This window comes from Thermobia domestica, chromosome 8 (assembly GCF_964235325.1).
Source record: "Thermobia domestica chromosome 8, izTheDome1.hap1.1, whole genome shotgun sequence".
Lineage (NCBI taxonomy): Eukaryota > Metazoa > Arthropoda > Insecta > Zygentoma > Lepismatidae > Thermobia > Thermobia domestica.
This window is the reverse complement of record NC_137461.1, coordinates 196,590,437-196,611,866: the sequence shown is the minus strand read 5'-3', so window position 1 is coordinate 196,611,866 and position 21,430 is coordinate 196,590,437. Positions and strand designations below refer to the sequence as shown.

At 34.9% G+C, this 21,430-nt stretch overlaps 1 protein-coding gene across 1 annotated transcript in view; it reads right to left on the bottom strand.

Moving 5' to 3' along the window:
* The window catches only part of LOC145691907 (uncharacterized), a 117,568-nt gene that overhangs the window by 71,594 nt on the left and 24,544 nt on the right, over positions 1-21,430 (bottom strand). The window contains exon 5 of the mRNA XM_081767212.1: positions 10,577-10,734. Coding sequence (XP_081623338.1) covers positions 10,577-10,734 — 158 coding nt within the window. The remainder of the gene's footprint in view (positions 1-10,576; positions 10,735-21,430) is intronic.

Below are 21,430 nucleotides of genomic sequence, written 5' to 3'. Positions count from 1 at the left end.
TAATATACCCATGTCTTATGAAAGGTAATGAAACCCTGTATACGCCCATATAACTGTATAAGGTAATAACACCTCCTCCAAGGGGATAAATTAGGTCAAAACCAAACACGTGGTACTACGTATTGCTTACGTTTATATTTTGGCAATTTGGTACCCCTAAAAGGGAACGAGGTGGACCATCCAAATTTATCATAATACATATTAGGGTCCTATACTATAACACCAAATGTTTAAATTGGGCAATTTTTAAAATTTAAGGGGTGGGCCAAGGTACCCCTCCCAAATTTCTCAATGGGTGCATTAATATACCCATGTCTTATGAAAGGTAATGAACCCCTGTATACGCCCATATAATTGTATAAGGTAATAGGACCTCATCCAAGCACATAATTAGGCCTAAAACCAAACACGTGGTATAACGTATTGCTTACGTTTATATTTTGGCAATTTGGTACCCCTAAAAGGGAACGAGGTGGACCATCCAAATTTATCATAATACATATTAGGGTCCTATACTATAATACCAAATGTTTAAATTGGGCAATTTTTAAAATTTAAGGGGTGGGCCAAGGTACCCCTCCCGAATTTTTCAAGGGGTGCATTAATATACCCATGTCTTATGAAAGGTAATGAACCCCTGTATACGCCCATATAATTGTATAAGGTAATAGGACCTCATCAAAGGGGATAAATTAGGTCAAAAACCCCCGAAATTTCAATTTTTGGCAATTTTTTACCCATGAAAGGGAACGACATAGACCCCCAATACTAATAGAGGTACATACCCTGGTCCTAGGCTACCACACCCAATTTTTAGATTTGGCAATTTCCAAAATTTAAGGGGGGTGGTCCTATGTACCCCTGCCAAAATTTAGGGGGTGGGCCAAGGTACCCCTGCCAAAATTTAGAGGGGGTGGTCCTATGTACCCCTAGGTCATTGACCCCGGGCTAAGGTCATTGACCTTTGACCTATGACGTCACAAAAATTTTTGCTGACTCGGCTGCATATACGGGGGGGACTACTACTTCTATACTCTACTTAGAAATTTGACTTTCAGTCTGGATAGGCTATCTAGTCTGTTGCGAAAGAAAAACTGTCAGCTACATTATTGTTCACCATGTAATACAGCAGTTAGAATTTAGTTACCACGGTATTTCAAGTTTTGACAAAATTATGTTCTTCAATATTGAAAGGGGCACATGAGCGGCATTCTATGTATTAATCTGATTTTCCATTGTATGTTTAACTCCATTTTGAGAGGAAGTACTTTTTCTTACAGAGTACTTCCAGCCAAATTAGAAAGATCAAAATACAGCCATTAAATTTTGCATATCCGATTTTAAATATCGCGGTTAATTTTATGTCTCAAGAACTATAAACTTCGTTTCTTAACAGGCTATTGAAGGGTAAGCTGGACACAAACAGATCCCGCATAATCGAACAACGCAAAGGTAATATACTTCAAGAGATTCGAGTTGTTAACATAGATACCTTGAGAAAAGTATTCCAAAATTTTTAAAAACACATTCATGTGTGGCGTGTAAGGAAATCATTTTCAACATCAAATATGGACAGTAGATGTTTTGCATCGTTGAAGGAAAGTGTATACAATTTTTTAAGTTATTATCTCATTAACAGAATCGTTTTAGACAATGGTTTTGGGACTCTAGCGAAAGAATCATTCTGTATATAATAAGTATAGAGTTGTTAATATAAGAAAACAAGGTGGAAATTCTTAACTAATATCTTTGTTCCAATTGTTTACATAAATCCACCATCTTTCATGTCGTAAAAACAAGTTAGGAAGTGTTTAAATTGTATACAAACAAAACACTCTAAACTGCTATCACTTGCGATATCGTTTACAATAAATAGAACAGAATTAAAAACACACTGATTACATTACAAGGAAAGATTGGGCACTACAAATTCTTACAATATTTTTGTAATGCTACCTTTTGTGAATATAGTATTTCATTGAAGTAACATACATTTATTGAAAAATATATTGGCACAGTATCTGTTCTTATGTTTGAATTTCCAGACCTGAAACTTGACTATACTCATTCATTTATTTGTGGTACAGTAGGTAAATACCAAGGAAACAAATTCATCATCTAATATGACGTCTTTTTATACAGGACGAATACACTGAACAAGTTTATATATCTAATAAAAAGTACATAATTTTCTCGTTCTTTGCTATAAATTTGCTTTCACTGTATCAATATCGTTGGAACTTAATTGATTGTTAGGTGAAACAGTTAGGTAGGAAAGAAATACAAATAGATCAACTATTGTTTTCTGTATGCTGTAGTGGAAAATAAGTTGTCTATTCTTGTGAAAATTCTGGAATGCCAATGGAGTCTATAGCCACAAACGTTGCATCTTGAATAGCCTCGTGAAGGTTTATCCATCCAGTGTCATAGATTGAAAATACTGCTGCATCTATCAAAGGACCAACAGCTTCAGGATATTGATCAAAGGATGGCCACATGCTACCATTCAGTTTCCTGTAATCATTAAACAAGTATTTTGAAATATTTTCATTAGCAACGTACGTTAGCATATAGATATTATGTTTTTTCATGTTTATTCCTAACAAAATGAGATCGTTAAAAATAAATATTACAAGGTATTGTTAATTTACATAGAATAAAGTATAAACAGAACACATACAACACCATAACAGACATAAAAACAACGAAAAGTAGATTAAGTCTGCTCAAATATCTATCTATCTATCTATCTATCTATATATATATATATATATATATATATATATATATATATATATATATATATATATATATATATATATATATATATATTCGAGCGATAGTATCTTCTGCCTATTGAAACAATGGAAGATAGGAGAAAAATGTTCGGTTAATATTGTAATTGACATTATTAAAACTTAAACCTATGGATCCTGACAAAATAATAAAACTTACGTTTGCAATGGCAGTTTACATAATACCTAACACAAATAATGTAACAAACAGGGGAAACAGGAAAACTGTTTCCTTAAGTTCCACACAAAGTAATATTAAATCATTTGTATGTTTAAAGTTTATAGGAAGAATGCAGCGCGTGAGTACTTTGTATATGGTGTAATGAATAACGTTCTTACCTACCAATAAATTAATCCATGTTTGGCTCTTCGTCAAGTACACTCTGCGTTTTCAATTTTCGTCAAAGAAACAGCTATTTAATGGGCATTAATGATTTAGATATGGTTTTATTCTGTTAGATTTTTAAATTTTATTTTAAGGTAATAATGTAAGGACTTCAAGTGAGGATGTTTGAGATAATTTTGCATTAGTAAATATAAAAATAAACTTACATTCGAAAGTAAACAGACAAGTAATTGAAACGAAACTACCAAGTGTCTACAATTGACTCAACCAGATTTATGTTTCTGTCTGCCTGTTTCACCACAACTCTCTTCAAATTATTCGATTTTATTGAAGCTTGGTATATGTCTTCCTCCAATCTTTGAAAATAACCTTGTTGTTTGATGCTAACAAAACATTCATAAAAAATAACACTGAAAAGGGCAATACAATTCTCCCCATACTGCAAGTTTCCACAGATAGAAAATCATTTCCTAGTAGGAAATGGGATTAAAGTCTGTGAAGAATTTAATGGTAAATTCTAATGAAATATATATATGTTTGATTTTGTAGCAACGTCGCATATTATTTTCTTTGCGGCTTTCAATGATTCACCGGTACACAATTAAAATCATTAAAGAAATGAACGTATTTACTTAACTGATCAAAAAATGTTCCACAATAACATTCGTAAACAAATATTCCGCTTTGTGAAATATGGGATACGTGTATCTGAAAGTTTCGATTCATTCCTTAACACTTGGATATAGAATCAGTCGAGGATGGAGGAATTAATTTAATTCCCTCACAGCACATTAGAAAATATGTCTTGTGATAGCTTTCGTGAAAATAATTAAATCTTGTAGTATATGTGAAGTCCAACTGAACGTTGATGTCTCATGGCTTTGTCTTGGAAGACAGATTGTTGACACAAAAATGGTTCGTTCTTCTTTAACCAGAACTTTTTCCTGGTCTATTTATGTTGTCTGTGATCTTCTATTCCTAGCCCATTCACTGGCTTTCTCCTCCGTGTGACATCCATACTTCCTCACCGAATCAAATAAAAAGTTTCATTTCATTTCATTTTAATCAATACCTGAACTTTTAATGCTATTAAGTGCTTGAATCTTTTTATGAGTTACTTCTGTATTCTGTAACTTTAAAACAATGCTGTTACCCAATGCAATATGAAAATCAGAGACTGACTGACCCTCCGCGATTCATATGCATTTCGTTTCTGCAAGCTAAAATTCTGATTACTTAAATACAACCTGTAGCTTTAGGTACCTTTATTGACATCAATTAAACCATAGACGTAACACCCCACTAAAAGATTGAATGCGAGGGGATGTATTAAATACCAGAGTAAGATTTTATATTGATTTATTAGCTGAATCATGTTTCATTGTTGTTGATGTAAAGAAAGCAAAGAAACAAGTTACTCTTCACATATACAAATATAATTATATGTTAATTATTTTTTCAAAACAAATATAACAAGCATCGATTTTTTAGATGTAGTAGCAAGGAACCACTTCTTCAGTGAATCACCGCGGAAGGCTATAGGGCGACAGAACAAAGCAATGTTACCTCAGACGTTATTTGAAATTCTTATCTCTGTCTTAACTGTTAAGTGAGGACACTTTTTAACAAAAAAAAAAATTATTTATGATATACTCATCTGTGTGTGAAAACATAAAGAGAAGAGGAAAGAAAATACTAAGATTTCCGTTCTTATTATGAAATCTTTCAGTATGTAGAAAATAGAAATTATGTCCACTATTTAATCAGAATGTGATTAATAAACTACTGTTCTTACGAGTAGAAAAATATCCTGAAAGTTCATATTTCTATTAGGAATACACATGTGAGATTGGAAAAAAATGTATCATTTTATGGAATCAATCCATCCAGGAAATTGATTTGTGGTAAGAGTTCATTTGGTTCGGGATCCCACGTTAAGCTTTAAGCCCATGTCTCATATAAAATTAGAGCAGAAACTGATGCCAAGCTCTAAACCAACCAATCAATCATTCTTAGATATCGTAAGTGCCAGTGAAGATTATTGGTTTGTTATCCGTGAAGGGTCGCAATTAATGTATAAACCGTGCATGAGTTTCACGTAAACTCAAAAATTGATCAAACTTACTAACTAACTCTATGGCCTATGGAACCCGGAGGTTCAATGCCGCGTTCAAAAAAGCTCTCCACTGACTTCTATCCTTAACTAACTGCATCCAGTTTCTACTTTGTATTCCAATCTCTGCGAGATCCATCTTAATATTGTCCTCCCATCTGAGCCTAGGTCTTCCTAATGGTCATTTTCCGCTTGGTCTTCCAGTGAAGACTTTGAAAGCGTTTCTACTTCCTTCCATTCTAGCTACATGACATGCCCATCTAAGCCTCCTAGACTTGACGACCCTCCTAACAATGTTGGGTAAACCGTATAAATTATGTAGTTCCTCGTTATGAAGTTCCCGACATTCCCCATTCCCGTTCCTCTTGGGTCCGAATATTCGTCTCAGGATCTTGTTCTCAAATACTTTCAGTCTATGTTCTTCCCTCAGAGTAAGCGACCATGTTTCGTAACCATACAGAATAACCGGCATGATTATCGTTTTGTATATTTTAAGCTTCAAATTCCTCGACAGAATTCGCGACGACAAGAGATTTTGTACCGAATAGTAACACGAATTCCCTGCTTTCAGTCGACATTTAATTTCTTCGTGAATATGATTTTCGTACGTTAACATTGATCCTAGATATTTGAAACTATCCACTTTATCAAAAGTATTATTTAATATTTTAACGCATCCATAATTTGCCGTTTTACGCTCTCGACGCACTTCCATGTATTTAGTTTTCTCTGCATTTACTTCTAAACCCATGTTCTTGCAAGCGTTTAATAAGAGCTCTGTATTTCTTTCTATTGTTCCCCTATCATCCCCTATTAAATTTACATCATCAGCATATGCCATAACCTGGTGAATACCGTTCTAGGCCCTGGTTGCTATCTTTGATTTTCCTTATAGCGTATTCAAGAACAAAGTTAAATAATAATGTCGACAACGCATCTCCTTGTTTCAGGCCATTTTCGGCGTGAAACCTCGTGGACAAAAATTTTCCTACTCGGACTTTATTTTGGGATTCATTTAAACATATCTTAATTAATCTAATTAGTTTTCCCGGTATTCGAAGTTCTGTAAGAACGTTGTATAATGTTTCTTTCCTAACCGAGTCGTACGCCTTTCTAAAATCAATAAATAGTTGATGTATCGGGGTATCGTATTCCCACTTTTTTTCGAGTATTTGGCGAATGGTAAATATTTGGTCGATAGTTGATCGACTGCGTCTAAATCCGCACTGATAATCTCCAATAATTTCATCTGCGTATGGGGTCAATCTTGCTAATAGAATATTTGAAAGTATTTTATAGGATGTTGACAGAAGAGAAATGCCTCAATAATTATTAGTCAGTTTTGTCGCCTGCCTTTCTTGTGAATTGGAACAATGATTGATTCTTTCCACTCTTGTGGCAATTCTTCCTTGTTCCAGATAAGGAGAATGGGTTTGTTTATCCTGCTCCACAATTTTTCGCCTCCAGATAAAATTAACTCAGCCGGAATTTCGTCTAAGACACTCGGAGATTTGTGTTTCTTTAATTTCTTTATAGCGGTTTCTACTTCTATTCGGTTGGCTTCTGGAATATACGGTTCTGCGATGGTGTATATAAACTGACCTTTCACTGAACCACTGTGATCAATTATAAGCTTCGGAGTCTTAGCTTCCAATAATTGTGCTTCTAGATTCCTAATATGGGCTCAAAAGACCGTTAAATATATTTTAAAAACCACAAAATAGAACACACAATTACTTTTAAAATATTGGCTGGGGAAATCTTTATAAGAACTAGTTGAAATCATCTTCCTTCAAACGAGAAGAATGACTTTATGGAAATATTATTTGGAAAACAATTAAACCCCTTACTCGAATAGGATAGCATTACTATAAAAGTAAGATGATAAAGATTCAAGTGAGTCCAACTGCTAGCTATGTTCAAGATTCATTTTAAACAGTTAAAACGTTTCCTGTTTGGCCAGTTTATAAACAGAAAATGGAAATTTAGATATTGTAGCAGCCAATCCCTTTTATGCTAGAGGCAGAATTTTTACAGTGTAGCATGTGGTCACACATTTGTAGTGAGCAGTTTACGCGCTAAGCTTCATTTTCCTATGATGAGAGATTCGTAAGATACTTTATTTTTTGGGGTACATTTTTAATCCTCCTTTCCCAACTTAATATGCATTGTAGTGAAAGTAACATGATAAAGCTCGACCAAAGATAACTAGGAAGTGGTGAGCTGGCGCCCGCTAGCGAACTTGACACTATTAGAGAATGGTAAATTATACATAAATATGAACATTCAGGTAGAGGAGCACATGGGAAGAAGTTATGGGGATTGAAGTGAAATTTAGCGTTGGGACACAATAAGAAACAGATTTCGATGTAACCGTAATCGATTAGTACCAATTAGAGCGTAGCTAAACAATTTAGACAAGAGGAAGAAACAGCCATGCCTTTAGGGTAAATAATCTGTTAATAAGATGTTCTGTGTTCAAACCCTATAAGAACTTGCGTTATTTCCCATTTGCACCTTCAACGCCTTTTCACAATGACTTCCAATGTTAAACTTCAAATCTTTATTACTTTTCAGCTTGCGTTCATTTTTACCTGAAAGTTTAAATTTATGCATAGTTGGCCATTCCCTAAATCGTGTCCAAATTGTGTCAAATTTCCAGAGAGCGGCAGCTAACAATTTTCTTGTAAGTACTAAGTTTGTTTGAAAATTCATTTCAAATGGTTCATTCGCTTTTCCGTGATGGTCAGACAGGCAACCACGACGTCACTTTTATATTGAGCAAGTATTTGGAACTTACCCCTTTTCACGTTAAAAGCAGATATTTTGAAGACGATGGAAGACGGTGAAAACGATGGAGTCTTAAAAGAAATAATGTATCACCCATCTAACGTAAGGGATCCGAGAGATGCTCTATTTTCGGTATACGTTTAAAATACGACTTCCTCCTATGATATACGAAGCCTGACTAAAATTAACGGGACTGGCAACCCTGTCAGTGACATAGGTGGAGTAGTGAGGAGCTCATGTGGGCAAAGTAACCTTAAACCTAATAGAAGAGAATGATATACATGAGTTGCCTCTCAATCAGGTTTAGTCTATGAACAGCCATTGAAAGGGGAGGTGTGTATTCATGATGCCGGAAGAGTGATAAATGTGAAAATTGAGCAACGCATTAAATTGAAATCCCTGTGAAATTAAGATCACTGAGTGAGCGTGTGAAACTGTTGGAGGATATGTGTATGATGATAATACGATGTCACGTAAGCGAGTGTTTGAGTGACATAAACGCTTCAGCGAGGGACACAAGAACGTTGATGATAATGAAAGACCGGGTCGTCCTTTCACAGCAACAACAGGGGAAAATGTGGCAAAAAATCCATATTTTCTGGATTGATCACAGGCTTGGCATTAGAATGATAGCAGACATGGTGAGTATCGATAAAGAATCTCTCCCCCCAATTTTTCATGGCGATTTGAACATGCGCAAAATTTGTGTTATAATGGTACTAAAAAACCTCAGGCAGGAGCAGGATTTCCGGAAGCACGTGTGCAGTGACACAATGGAACACCTAGAAGCTGAACCGGACTTTCTAACGAAAAGCTCCACTGGTGATGAGACGTGGATCTTTCAGTATTATCCTGAAACAAAAAGGCAATCCATGCATCCTAAAACTCCCTCATCATCGCAAATGAAAAAGGTACACAAGAGCAAATCGAAAGTGAAGGTCATGTTCATTGTGTTCTTTAATAGCAATTCTCTGCTCCAGATTGAAGGTACTATCATATGAGACAGTGAATAAGCAGAATCTTCAGCAGGTTTTGATGAAACTGCAAGAACGCGTGAGAAAGAAAAGGTCGCCCTTGTGGAATACAATGAATTAATAGTACAGCACGACAATGCTCCATCGGATGCTGTTTTGACCGCAGCTGTATGTTTGTTCCTCTGTAATTGTCAGACTGTATATAAACGTATGTTTTCTCTATAATCTTGAAAATATTTTTATCGTACCTAATTGTAATGCCCATTAAAGTTTTCTCAACTGTTACAACGTGTTACACTCGTATAACAATTGATACAAGATTTTCACATTTCAGAAATGTATGTGCGATACCTGAGGTCCCATTTAGTAATGGTTTGGAACAATGTTTTACTTTGCGTTAATAATTATAATTGCTTTTTTATGTTTTGCGTTGCATTGCGCTCGGTAAATTTTGTGAAGACTGGTACCGAATGAGGCCCCTGGTTGTAATGAAGCAAAACGTTAGAGATTTTCGATAGATGCATAAACTTTTCTATGTTTATCCACCATTGACAAGTAATTGAGAATTCAAGTGAATGTTAGGGTGGCGAACTCCTTTGTAGAAAGCCAGAAATAATAACTTAATGATATAGGTAGTAGACATGCTGATCACTAGAGCCTGGATTTCCGTGCACAAACAAACCCCGATATATGCATGCAAATATGCACGAAAATATGAAAAAGTATTCACTAAAATATGCATTAAAATTTTAACACATGCACGGAAATATACACCAAGAAAATAAAGTTCCAATACCTTAATGACCTCTATTGGAATGAACTATGAACGTCTTCCTTAGATTTTCTTCTGTAAACAACCTGTGTTCATCAGTGAGAAACGTTTTGTAGATAGAAAAGTTCTTTTCTACATCAGAAGAAGTAACTGGTGCATGTGAAAAAGAACGAATGACTAAGCAATCGAAAGTGAATTTACCTAGGATTGTGAGCAACAATCACAACATTATTTTACCAAAAAAAAATCTACATCTGCGTTTACAAAGTGATTCAGTTCACTTTAATTATAAAATATTTTTCTTGTGATATACTCTCAAATATGCAAATATGCAAGAATGAAATTCGGAAATATGCAGTATACTGCAAAGTTTGCGAAATATACATGAACATCCAAATTTACTCAGAATATGCACTTATATGCGCTAATATACGCGTCTCAAACGAATCCTTACAAGTCCGTCGAAAACGAAACAATACTTTCCATACTTTCCTGCATATTAATATAAACTGCATTTTGCATATAAAACCGGGCTGTACTTATCACACATCATTCAACTAAAATCTCTTAAGGAGCTATTTTTCGCCAGAAAATTCATTTTTTAGTTTAACGTACAGGATTAAGGAGATGGTGATAGTGGTAAATGGGAGAATAAAGAAACGGGAGAAGCCCGAGAAAGAGACACACACATTGTTTGTTCACCACAAAGCGCAATAAGTTTTAATTTTAGTTTAGTTCATATAGATAATTGTAGCTACATGAACTCTATAATGAAAACATACTTACTGGAATTTCGTCCATGTACTAAGAATACCATTATAAAAATAGGATGTCTCATTGCTTGGGAAGGCTAAGCTTATGCTCGTGTTCGTGTTGCTTACCGTAGCATATACAAATCCATCGTATGCGACACCTCTTATCCTTGTTATATACATGTATTGAACCTAAGGAAGAGAGTTTAAAGAATAATTCTGCACTTGCAGTCACACCAAGTATTTCTTTCTTACCAATAAACCAGGCTTCATGGGAAAATATTTGATGCAATTTATTTGTACATTTCGTGTTTCTTAATCATCTGGAAGCTGCGTTACTAGATTTGAACTAAGTTTCAAATTACGTAAATCCTAGAAAACAAGTGTAAGAGTTTCCTAACTTCGTAAAGCCCGTTGTTTGAAGGTTAAGAGTTCTATATTTTTAATTCGCATGATGAATTTTGCACTTGGTAGCACAAATACCTTATTCTTTAGTTAATCCGTCATATGACTTCCCAGACCTCTGTAACTTACTATTCTAGATTACGTTTCAAACGAGATAACTTCATTGTAAGAATTAAGTCTTCACTCGCCGTCTCTCGCTGCTAACAGAGAAGATTCTATGCATTTCAATGAATCACCAATCTTTTGGTTTCGACCTTCGAATTAACCTTTTTAGCATCATTCATCAATAGCTCTTTTCTTCTTTCCCGCTATCTTTTATTAGCCATCGCATCTATTGTTATATCCTTAATAAGACATTTCGTTATCAAATAACTACATAACCTTGATTTCATCTTTTTAAATACTTTTGTGTTTTTAATCTCTTCGCCACTTCTGTTTATACTTCCTCGTTTGTCGATCCATGTGGCGTAGTCAACAAGAAACCTATCTATTAAGGGGGATACCTGATATAGGAATAGGTCAGATTTGGAATAGCATAGATCTTCCTGTTCACTGATACGTACCAATGGTGACATGCTTACTTCGCGAGTGTCTGTTTACTTATTTCATTGTACGAATACACTTTTAGTCTCACTCCCTAAAATTATTCAATATCAGGCCAAAGTAGCCCATGAGAAAAAATAGTTCAGTCGAATAATGTTAAATTGTACCCGAAGCAAGCTCAAATTTTGAATGCATTCACAAATAAATATAAAACAATGGTACCTTGAAAGTTTGGAAAGACAATTGTAAGTTAATAAACGAATATTATAAAAGTGATATCCCATAGCCTATAGTGATAGCCCATAGTTAGTAGCGGCACTCATGTCTGTATACGGGTAAGATATCCGATACAGACCATATTGTCTTGCATTGACTTCTGAGATACGTTGCTACGACTTCATGCATTGATTCGTTCTGTAAGTTTACGCACTGTCGCTTGTCTGTCAGCCCAGACTTTGCCGGTCATAATCATTGATAGCTCAGGAAATGAAAGGAAAAAATCCATGATTGTCGGGAAAAATTCGAGACAAGCTGAATTTTTGCCAGTTGTTAGAACCTAACTAGAGGTGCATTTTCCGAAAAGTCCCCCACCCCTCCCCCTTGTGCTTTCCCCTCCAGGCCCCTTTAACAACTAATTTGCAAGGTTTTCGATTATCGCTCATATTTTCGTTATTATTAATTCGATCTTCAAACTCTTTTACAGTCCTTTTCCTTGAACCACGATCTAAAAAAAGTTATTCTTAACAACTTTCGCTAGGTCTAGTATTTTAAGAGAAAAAATCGTAGAAACAAGTAAAATTTTACATTTTTATGTGTACTTTTTCCGTTTTTTAATATTTTAAATTTTGTGTATTCGATAATGTGTAGAAATGCTCAAATAAAAGTTGTAGAGCGCTTCTTTAGCTTTAAAACGGTGTGTATATTAATATACTGGTGCCGGACAGCCGCTCCTTGCAAATTGTTTAGTCGACTTTAATATGTCAACATAATAGTGGAGTGTTTCATATGGTTTGCATCGTAAGATGTGATGTTCTGTTATTTTGATCCCATTTGTGATCATTAGGAAAACCCATGGTTAATTAATATTTTTAGAATTTTTGATAAGTAAGTATAGATTTTGGACGTACCTTTTACTAAATGTGACTTTTAAGTTAACATCTCTTATTTATTCAATGTTCAAAGCCTATTTAATTTCATTTTTTTTAGCAAATCTGAGCTCTTGAAAACAGACCAGTTGTTAGAGCTATATAGGTCAAAATAGTATATTTCACAAAAGTAAATGTAGTAGTTAGTTTCTTATATTTAAACTGAACTTTGATAATTAAATTACGTCTTCTTACTATGAAATTCCATTGTTACTATAGTACCTTTGGACTATTTTAATTTATCAAAAGTAATACGCAGAAAATTTAATGTTTTAATTTATCGAGTCAAATATTAAGATTATTTCCAAGTATATTCGTATTGCAAAAAGGGACCAGAGTCACTTCCATGAACTTTCGACAGAACAAACAAACAAATGAACAAAAGTCTTAAAACAACGAGGATATATAAGGTTGCCAGACGTCCCGGTTTTCCGGGACAGTCCCATTTTCGATAAAAGAATTAACAATCCCGAAAAAGGCTTTTTGGACGCCTGTTCGTCCCGGTTTTCCTTTTACAGATTGAAAAAAAAACCTGAAAGAAAGTATGTCTCGCCTAAAAATGGAAGGTTTTCGGAAGATTTGTGTAGCCAATTAAGTTTAAAATCACATCCATTCCTTCGTCCTATGAGTAGTTTAGCTTCCAGAGGGGCGGGAGAAAAGGATTTTAAAAATATTTAACAGGGAGCATATGTTATATAAATAATTTTTTGAATATTACTTTCAATGGAAATGAACGCATTTTTCCTTGTGACGGGCTTTAACTACTAGTTGTTTTCTACTTCAAGCGGCAGTGCAGAATTGCTTCATTATTGGAACTTTAATCATCAATGGCGGTACTGCTCTCAGTCTCTGCATATTAACCGCATTTAAATTATTTCGTCCTGACTGCCCTCTTCTCAGGCACAGTTTCTTCTGAGAACTGAGTTGTCTTTAATATATTTTTTCATGTATGGACAAATATCTCTAAAGATGCTGTGGATGCTTTCATTAATTTTGGATTTATAAATTTCTCCTTTATCTGATAAAATCTTCAGTAATTTTCAGGCTAAAATTCCGTAACAGCTTATTCTAACACAAGAAGTGGCATTAAAGGTATGTGTCTTGTTTAATTTTGATACTGAATTTTGTTTTCTGCCAAACTTTCGAGAGCCTGTGTAAGTCTTTCAAGAGATTTAGTTTTAAGCGTTCTGAATTTAGCGTAAATGTATTTTTTCTTACTAAATGTTAAATTTGTATTTCTTTTAGGGTAGTGTTTCTGACTCAGGTGATGAGGTAACAAAGAAACAATCTCTTTAATCATAAATGGAAAGGTGTGTCATAATTGGCGCAATATTTAGGAACTGTTAAACACAACAAATCGGAATTCGGAGTAAAGGACGCCAAGCAGATCTTCTTATATTACCTTTTCACATTCTTTTTACATCACTAGTATGGCTTTATTTGTATTAATTGCGTATAGAGTGAACTGGAAAATTGTGAGTAGTAACCGGGAAAAGACAAGTAATTAATTGACTCCAATTAAATGAGTAGGAAACCTGACCTTATATATAATCTAAGGTTGGTGTCCTGGTTTTTCGTTTACAAAATCTGGCAACCCTAAGGATATATATATCGGGTATTACAAAATAAGTGTTAAAACTCTCAACCACCGTGTAGGGGATAGCAAAAGAAGAAAAAAGATCTCTTTAACTTTGGTCAAGTGCCATTAGTTTCGGAGATATAACGCGTCGTCACATCTGTGGGAAAGTGAGTTCCAGAGGCGTGTATTTCAAAAACTATTCAAGGTAGAAAGTGCAGCTTAAAAACTCACAAAGGAAGTCATATCTGCTCTATCTAAAACTGCAGGTTTCAAAACTCTGTAAGGCGTGTGCGAGGGATGTCCCAAGGTGACTGAAAAACCGCCGATGAAATTCACTGTCGGCTTTAGAGTCCCTTTAGAAAGCCATTGAAGAGCTTTTGGAAACTACTATAACATTTACTGAACAACATCTGCAGATTAAGAAAAAGAGACCAGGCAGATTTAGATAAGTTCACTACATGGCTAACAGAGCAATCCGCTCACTAAGATATCCTGAGAACTTGTTTCTTTATCATTTGGATATGTGTCTGATGATTCTGTCATTGTGATGAGGCTTATGAAATAGGGATCGCAGCGATGGAAAAAATGAAAGACAAGAAGTTTAGAGATTTACATCTTCATAGAAGAAACATGGTGAAAACTCAAGTTAAACCAAAAGAAATGAAAGTTTGGTCAAATGAAGTGACAGTCAATCCTCAACAGCTTTTCAACAAAATATTCTGTGTTTTGACAATCCAAACAAATTAAAAGAGTACCTAACATATGAGCTAGCATCTAGACCGCCATCTCTTTTGGATGATGTGTCACTCCGTAAAGGCATTGAATCCTCATTGGTGAAGATATTCCAAAGTGGTTTGCAAGAAGATATTGATGTAAGTGATACGACATTTGTAGTGGATGAAGGGTTTCTGGTTCATTATCTGAGGTTACCGAGTGATTCCACATATGGAGAAATAGTTAAAAAATTATTGTGACTATGTAATATCTAACTATGAAGAAAAATGCTTCTATAATTTTTTATGGATATCCGGAACATTCGACCACTAAACACGAGGAACAAAACAGAAGAGCTGCAAATAAAACTTCATGCAAACTAAACTTTGAGGATAACTCAAAATGTTTTACAGCCAACGAAAACATTTTAGAAAATAGGGGAAACAAGAAAAAATGTTGCAGCTAATTGCATCAGAATTGGACAAAAGGGGTATATCAGTATACACGGTAGAGGAAGATGCTAATGTTCATATACTGTAGGTTGCCATAAAAAAAAACTAAATCAGTATTCCAATATCAATGTTGTAGGTTCCGATACCGATTTATTGGTCCTTTTAGTGGCCCTTACTCTTGAGAAAGATAAATAAATAGTATGTGTTTTGTAAACAAATAGGTGGTAAGGATCAAACCAAAGTACTTTAGAACATTCAAATGTTGGTTAACAAAACAAAGAAATCAGAAGTCTCTTATTTACCTATGCAGTGACTGGCTGCGACACTACGTCTTGCTTTTATGCTTTAGGAAAGGTAAAATCAGTAGAAATGCTGAAATCCTCGTCTGACGCTAAGAAGCAAGCTTTGATGTTTACCGAAGACAATATTTCCAAAGAAGAATTGCTAAGAGGTGGAGAACGTTTTATATGGCCTGAAGAGATACTCAAACTTGAATGAAGCCCGATACTTCAAATTCACTATGCTCACAAGAAAGTCAAATTTGAGATCGAATTTCGATTTGGCTAAACTATCTCTAACAACAGAAACATGTCAACAGATTCACTAAGGATTTATTTGCAACTACAGAGACGGTTGGGAGCTAATTTGTCAGCTACTGAATGGGTATGGAAACTGGAGTCCGTAAGACGAAAAGGAAGAGGAAGTAAAGTACTTAAACCAATTACCTCTTCAAAGCCTTTTGCACCAGATGATTTGTTGTGTTTAGTGTCGTGTGCTTGCAAAACTGATTGTGGTGATTATTGTAGGTGTCGGAAGTCAGATATGAATTGTTCAGCTACGTGCGAACATTGTAATAGTCTCTTACGTCACAACGCAGCAACCATGGATTAAGATCAAGACGCAATTGATTATGAACAATAGCATGTATATATTGTAAATAGTGTTAAATGCCTTCAATATAGACAAGAATTGTATATATAAATTATTGATGACTCTAAAAAGACTTAGATGATCGGATTAATAATAACGGAGATATAAGCGATAATCAAAAACCTTGCAAATTGAATGTTAAAGGGGCTTGAAGGGGAAAGCATAAGAGGGAGGAGTGGGGACTTTTGAGAAAATGCACCTCTAGTTGAGTCCTAACAACTGACAAAAATTCAGCTTGTCTCGAATCTTTCCCGACAAAAACCCTTTATTACCTGGGCTATCAGCACACATGGACGATTACTGCGTCGTCCCTGATAGGCCGTAATGCTTGCAATCGGATACACACAGTCCACTATTAACACTGGAGCTGGAAAAATTCAATTCTCGGACCACTTCCTAAATCGAATGTCCCATTCGTCTAGCACTAGTTATCTCTCGCGCTTAAACTCCCATAATTAAGATCATGTTGTTATCACCATGGCACGCGTCGTTTCACTGCACTCACAAAAATCAAACTGACAGTACTGAAACATTTTCACGCCGTTCCACCGGATTTTTGCGATGTAATGCTACATCACTTACTGCCCAACCGCTACCCCATGACTTTTGTCACGTAAGTGTTGTACTGAGAGATTCAATTTTATGAATTATGCTTCAATTTGGAAGAATAGGTTTAATTAGTGATCTTGTATTAGTAAAAATCTTAGCCGCTAGAGTTACGGTAGGTAGCGCCAAGGGTGGCGAGTTTCGAAATTATTGCGTTCGTAAATTTTTGAAGTTGGATAAAGGTCAGTTGCTAACAAAAATATAACCGGTCAAGAAAAAAAGAAAGTTTATAGTTCCTATAAGTGTTATATATATTTAGTGGCTGCCTAGAGCTTATAGTGAAAAATTATTGTATATATAATATCTGGTGAGTTACGTATTAATATATATATATTATATCAAAGAGATTAATACTCATTATATATGGTGAAGACATTGATATGTAAGGCGAGGTTAAATTGTTAGTCAAATTGTAACAGGATTGCATTGACTTTGTCTTTGTTGAGACATATACGTATATAGGGCTAATATTCATATTGTAGTTGATTCTATTTAGATGTTGTTTTCAGTCGATACAGATAATGTTAAATTGTTCCTATCAAGTTCGGATATTTTATAAAGGATTTTTTTGAAACTTAGATTTTCCTTTACCCTAGATTGTCCTTATTTAGTTACAAAGAATTGCATATTAATAGAATACGCTTATTTATTGAAGGTTAAACTATCCGTATTTCTTATAACTGAATTAAATGTGGGGAATGTTGTGCATTCCTGACCGATAACAGTGGAGCTATTCTTATTACGGGCAGCTTCATGTTACACAAGATTCTTGTTAGCAACTCATTTCAGTTAATGGGTAGTTTAGAATTTACGAAGCTCACTAGTTATAATAAACTGAAAAATAGAGAATTGTGGATAAAGAGGATAAGATAAAACAAAAAAAAAGAAAGAAAAGAAAGAAGGAAATTAAGAGTCTGGTATATGTGTGTAGATATATGTAAAATTATATGCTTGTTTTTTTCTTTTCTTGTAAAGTTAGTGTTAATAGCGGGGCATAATGGATTCTGACCGACCACAATTATATTTAAATCATTTCGAAAATGGTGATCAGGGAATAGTAGTAAATAGGAACTGGGATATGTCCTTCTTGACAGATAATTCCGGATTGTTTGGTTCTACTAGTGATGAAACGCAAGGTAACCCGTTTGTTGGGTCAAGTACAGACACCTGTAGTGATACGATTCGATCGACGACCTTGAGTGCTGTAAATAATTTGCTGTTTAGTAGTGGTGTTCTGGAAGGTCATGGCTCTATGCGTTCGCTTTAGGACAGCCCACCTTCTTGTCCTTCAAATCAGGTAGATAAGCGATTACATAATAGCAGACCTAGTAACGTTAGTTAAGGTGTAGGAGCAACAGCTGATCAGCCGTTTATACCATTTAATACGTGTTTTGATAAAATAACAGTAAATGCTGCAAGTCGTAGTTTTTCTGAATATATGAATAAAATTCCGAATTGTAATGGTTTGAATGATAGACAGTTATTTTCGTTTATGTTGGCTGTATACAGGGTTACTAAGTTAGGATTATTTCCTATAGAATCTGTATTAATAGCAGCTTTGGGTAAAACGTCTGGCGTACTTCATAATGAGTTATTGCATTTGTTTTCGTTAACGCATGATTGGATTAAAATATGTTCTTCGTTGTTTGCGAAATTTATAACAGATTTAGGAAAAAGGGAAATAATAAGGTCGTTTGTAGAACGAATACAGCAGCCAAGTGAAAATACAGTATCATTTGTAAATGACGTTATTGATAGTTACATTATTTGTATGGGTCTTAAAGATAATACTGTCATTTTGGATAATGTAATGAAGGGACTTAGACCTCAAATTAGATAAGAATTGTTTAAATACGAATACCCTGCAAGTTTAGAAGTGGTTATAAGAGAAGTTCAAAAATATGACGTTTTTCAGCGAAATCAGTTGGGTTATGATTCTATAGTTCGTAATACTCAACATTGGGAGAAAAAAAATAGACTGTTACTTTTGTGGAGGTGATCATCGTATTGTCCAGTGCCGAGTACGAGCAAGGACAGTGGCGGTAAATAGGAGAACAAATAGTGAGCGGTGACTCGTGAGGCGAATAGTAGGGAGCAAACGAGTAATAAAAACTATGTACCACAAGACGCGAAGAAGAGGGACAGGAATTCGTCTGTTACTTTTAGTACTCAAGAGTTCCCTAATCAACGTGAACGGTTAATTGCAACATTTGTGCGTGCATATGTTTTGGGAAAGCATTACTTTGGGGGAATTGACACATGTTCGTCTATTTCTATGATTAACAAAGAGTGTTTCGAACAGTGGAATAGTACATTACATCAGCCAATTGAACTAACTCAAGAAACTTTCCGTGGTAGTGGTGTTGATGGGAAAACTATTACTTTACATTCTTGTGTGATCTTGCCCATTCGGTTTCATACCAAGGTTTATAAACTAAAGTTTTTTTAGTGGAGAAGTTGGAACCGGTATTCATAATAGGCATAAATAAACTTTCATTTATAAAGGCTCAAATTGATTTAAGTAATAACAGATTACTCTTGAAATTTGAAAAGGTGGAAGTCCCTCTTAGTTATAAACCGACACCCCCCTCAAGTGATTTTAATAATGCTGCCGGACGATTTGTATTTCGTAGTAAACATGATCAACCTGCCATGAAGTGGTGTGTCCAGACAGATCGAGAGAACCAGTTAAACCCGCATGTTAGAAGTGAGGTTGGTGATTCGACTTTTGGAAATTGTCATCCTACGTTATTCCAGAATCAGGAGTTTGCGAATGTGCAAGATAAGGTTATGGTAGATCCACTTCTACATGAGGCAGATCCTTCATTACAAGGGTATGTAAACAATTTATTGTGTCAATTTTCGGATGTGTTTACAGATAGGGTTGGTGAGATAAAAGATTTTGAGTATGATATCAAGGTTGATAATGAAACTCCCATAAGAAACAAACCGTATCCGTTGTCCCGTGTTGATCAAAAGAATTTAGATAAGGTATTGGATGAATTGTTGGCTCAAAAAATTATACAGCCTAGTGATAGTAATTGGTCATTTCCTTGTTTTCTAGTAAGAAACAAGACAGGAGATCCTCGTATGGTAGTTAATTACCAAGGTCTCAATCGACGTTTGTATTTAAATCCACAGTATACGCCGCGGATAGATGATGTTATGGCGGAGTTATCAAAGGGTGTTATATTTTCGAAATTAGATATACGCCGAGCCTATTTGCATATTAAATTGATTGAGCGTTCTCGAAAATATACTGCCTTCCTTACGCATAGAGGATTATTTCAATTTAATTATTTGCCATTTGGATTAGCGGCAGGTTCTTTCGTTTTATCGCGAATAATGAATAATATATTATATTCATTAAAATCAGAGGGCGTCGATTGGTTCTTTGATGATGTAATATTATATAGTTCAGACATTGAAGGACATAAGAAATTGTTGGAGAAGGTGCTAAGTAAATTCCGTGAAAACGGAATAACTTTATCTGTGAGCAAATCTTTGTTGTTCCAGAAACGCGTGTCGTATTTGGGTCATATTATAGAGAATGGTAATATGTACATGGATCCTGAAAGAATCGAAGTAATAAAGAAGTTACCAGCGCCTAAGAATAGACGTGGTTTAATTAGTTTAGTCTGTTTTTTGCAGTACTTCAGTAAATTTATACCTAATTTTCAGGATAACATGGAACCACTTAATCGACTTAGGTCACCTAAAATAGCTTTCCAATTGACGGAGGAGCAACAAGAGGCGTTGAATAAAATTAAAGAACTGTTTGAAACGCATGTTATTTGAAATTGCCTGACTTAGATGCAAAATTCGTCCTTAGCAGCGATGCAACATTACGTAGCGTTGGAGGCTGTTTACAACAATATGATGGTACAGGACAGCTAAAGGTCGTAGCATTTTATTCTCGTAAACTAAAACCTTATGATTTCCAGAAGCCTATATTCTTGCTTGAGCTTATTGCAGCTATCGAATCGATGGAACGCTTTAAAACATATTTGCATTCTCGTTTTGAGTTGAGAGTGGATCATCAAGGTCTTGCGTACGCTATTAAAAATTTAAAGCGGCTTAAGAAGTATGGTAATTTACTGTATAGACTTCTTGCTTTTGATTTTGATATTAAACATGTCCCTACTAATTTAAATGTTGTACCAGATCTTATTTCTAGGCTGTATGATAGAGAGAATTTTGAAGAGATGGTGTTGGAACCGTCTTTGTCGGACAAGGTAAAAAATTGTGCTTGATTAATATGTGGAATATGCCTTTAGCTAGTGTGTCTATTAAGGAATACCAAAGGAGGGATCCAGATCTGAATAATATAATAGATAAGTTGAAGAGAAAAGGATGTGTGGAAGGGTATAAGTTAGTTAAGGATATTTTGTGTAAAAAAACTAAGGCGCTAAGAAATCCGTATAAGATCTGTCTTCCGAGGAAATTAATTAATACTATTTTGGAATTTTATCATAATTCAATAATACCGGGAGCTCATACTGGAACGAGGAAAA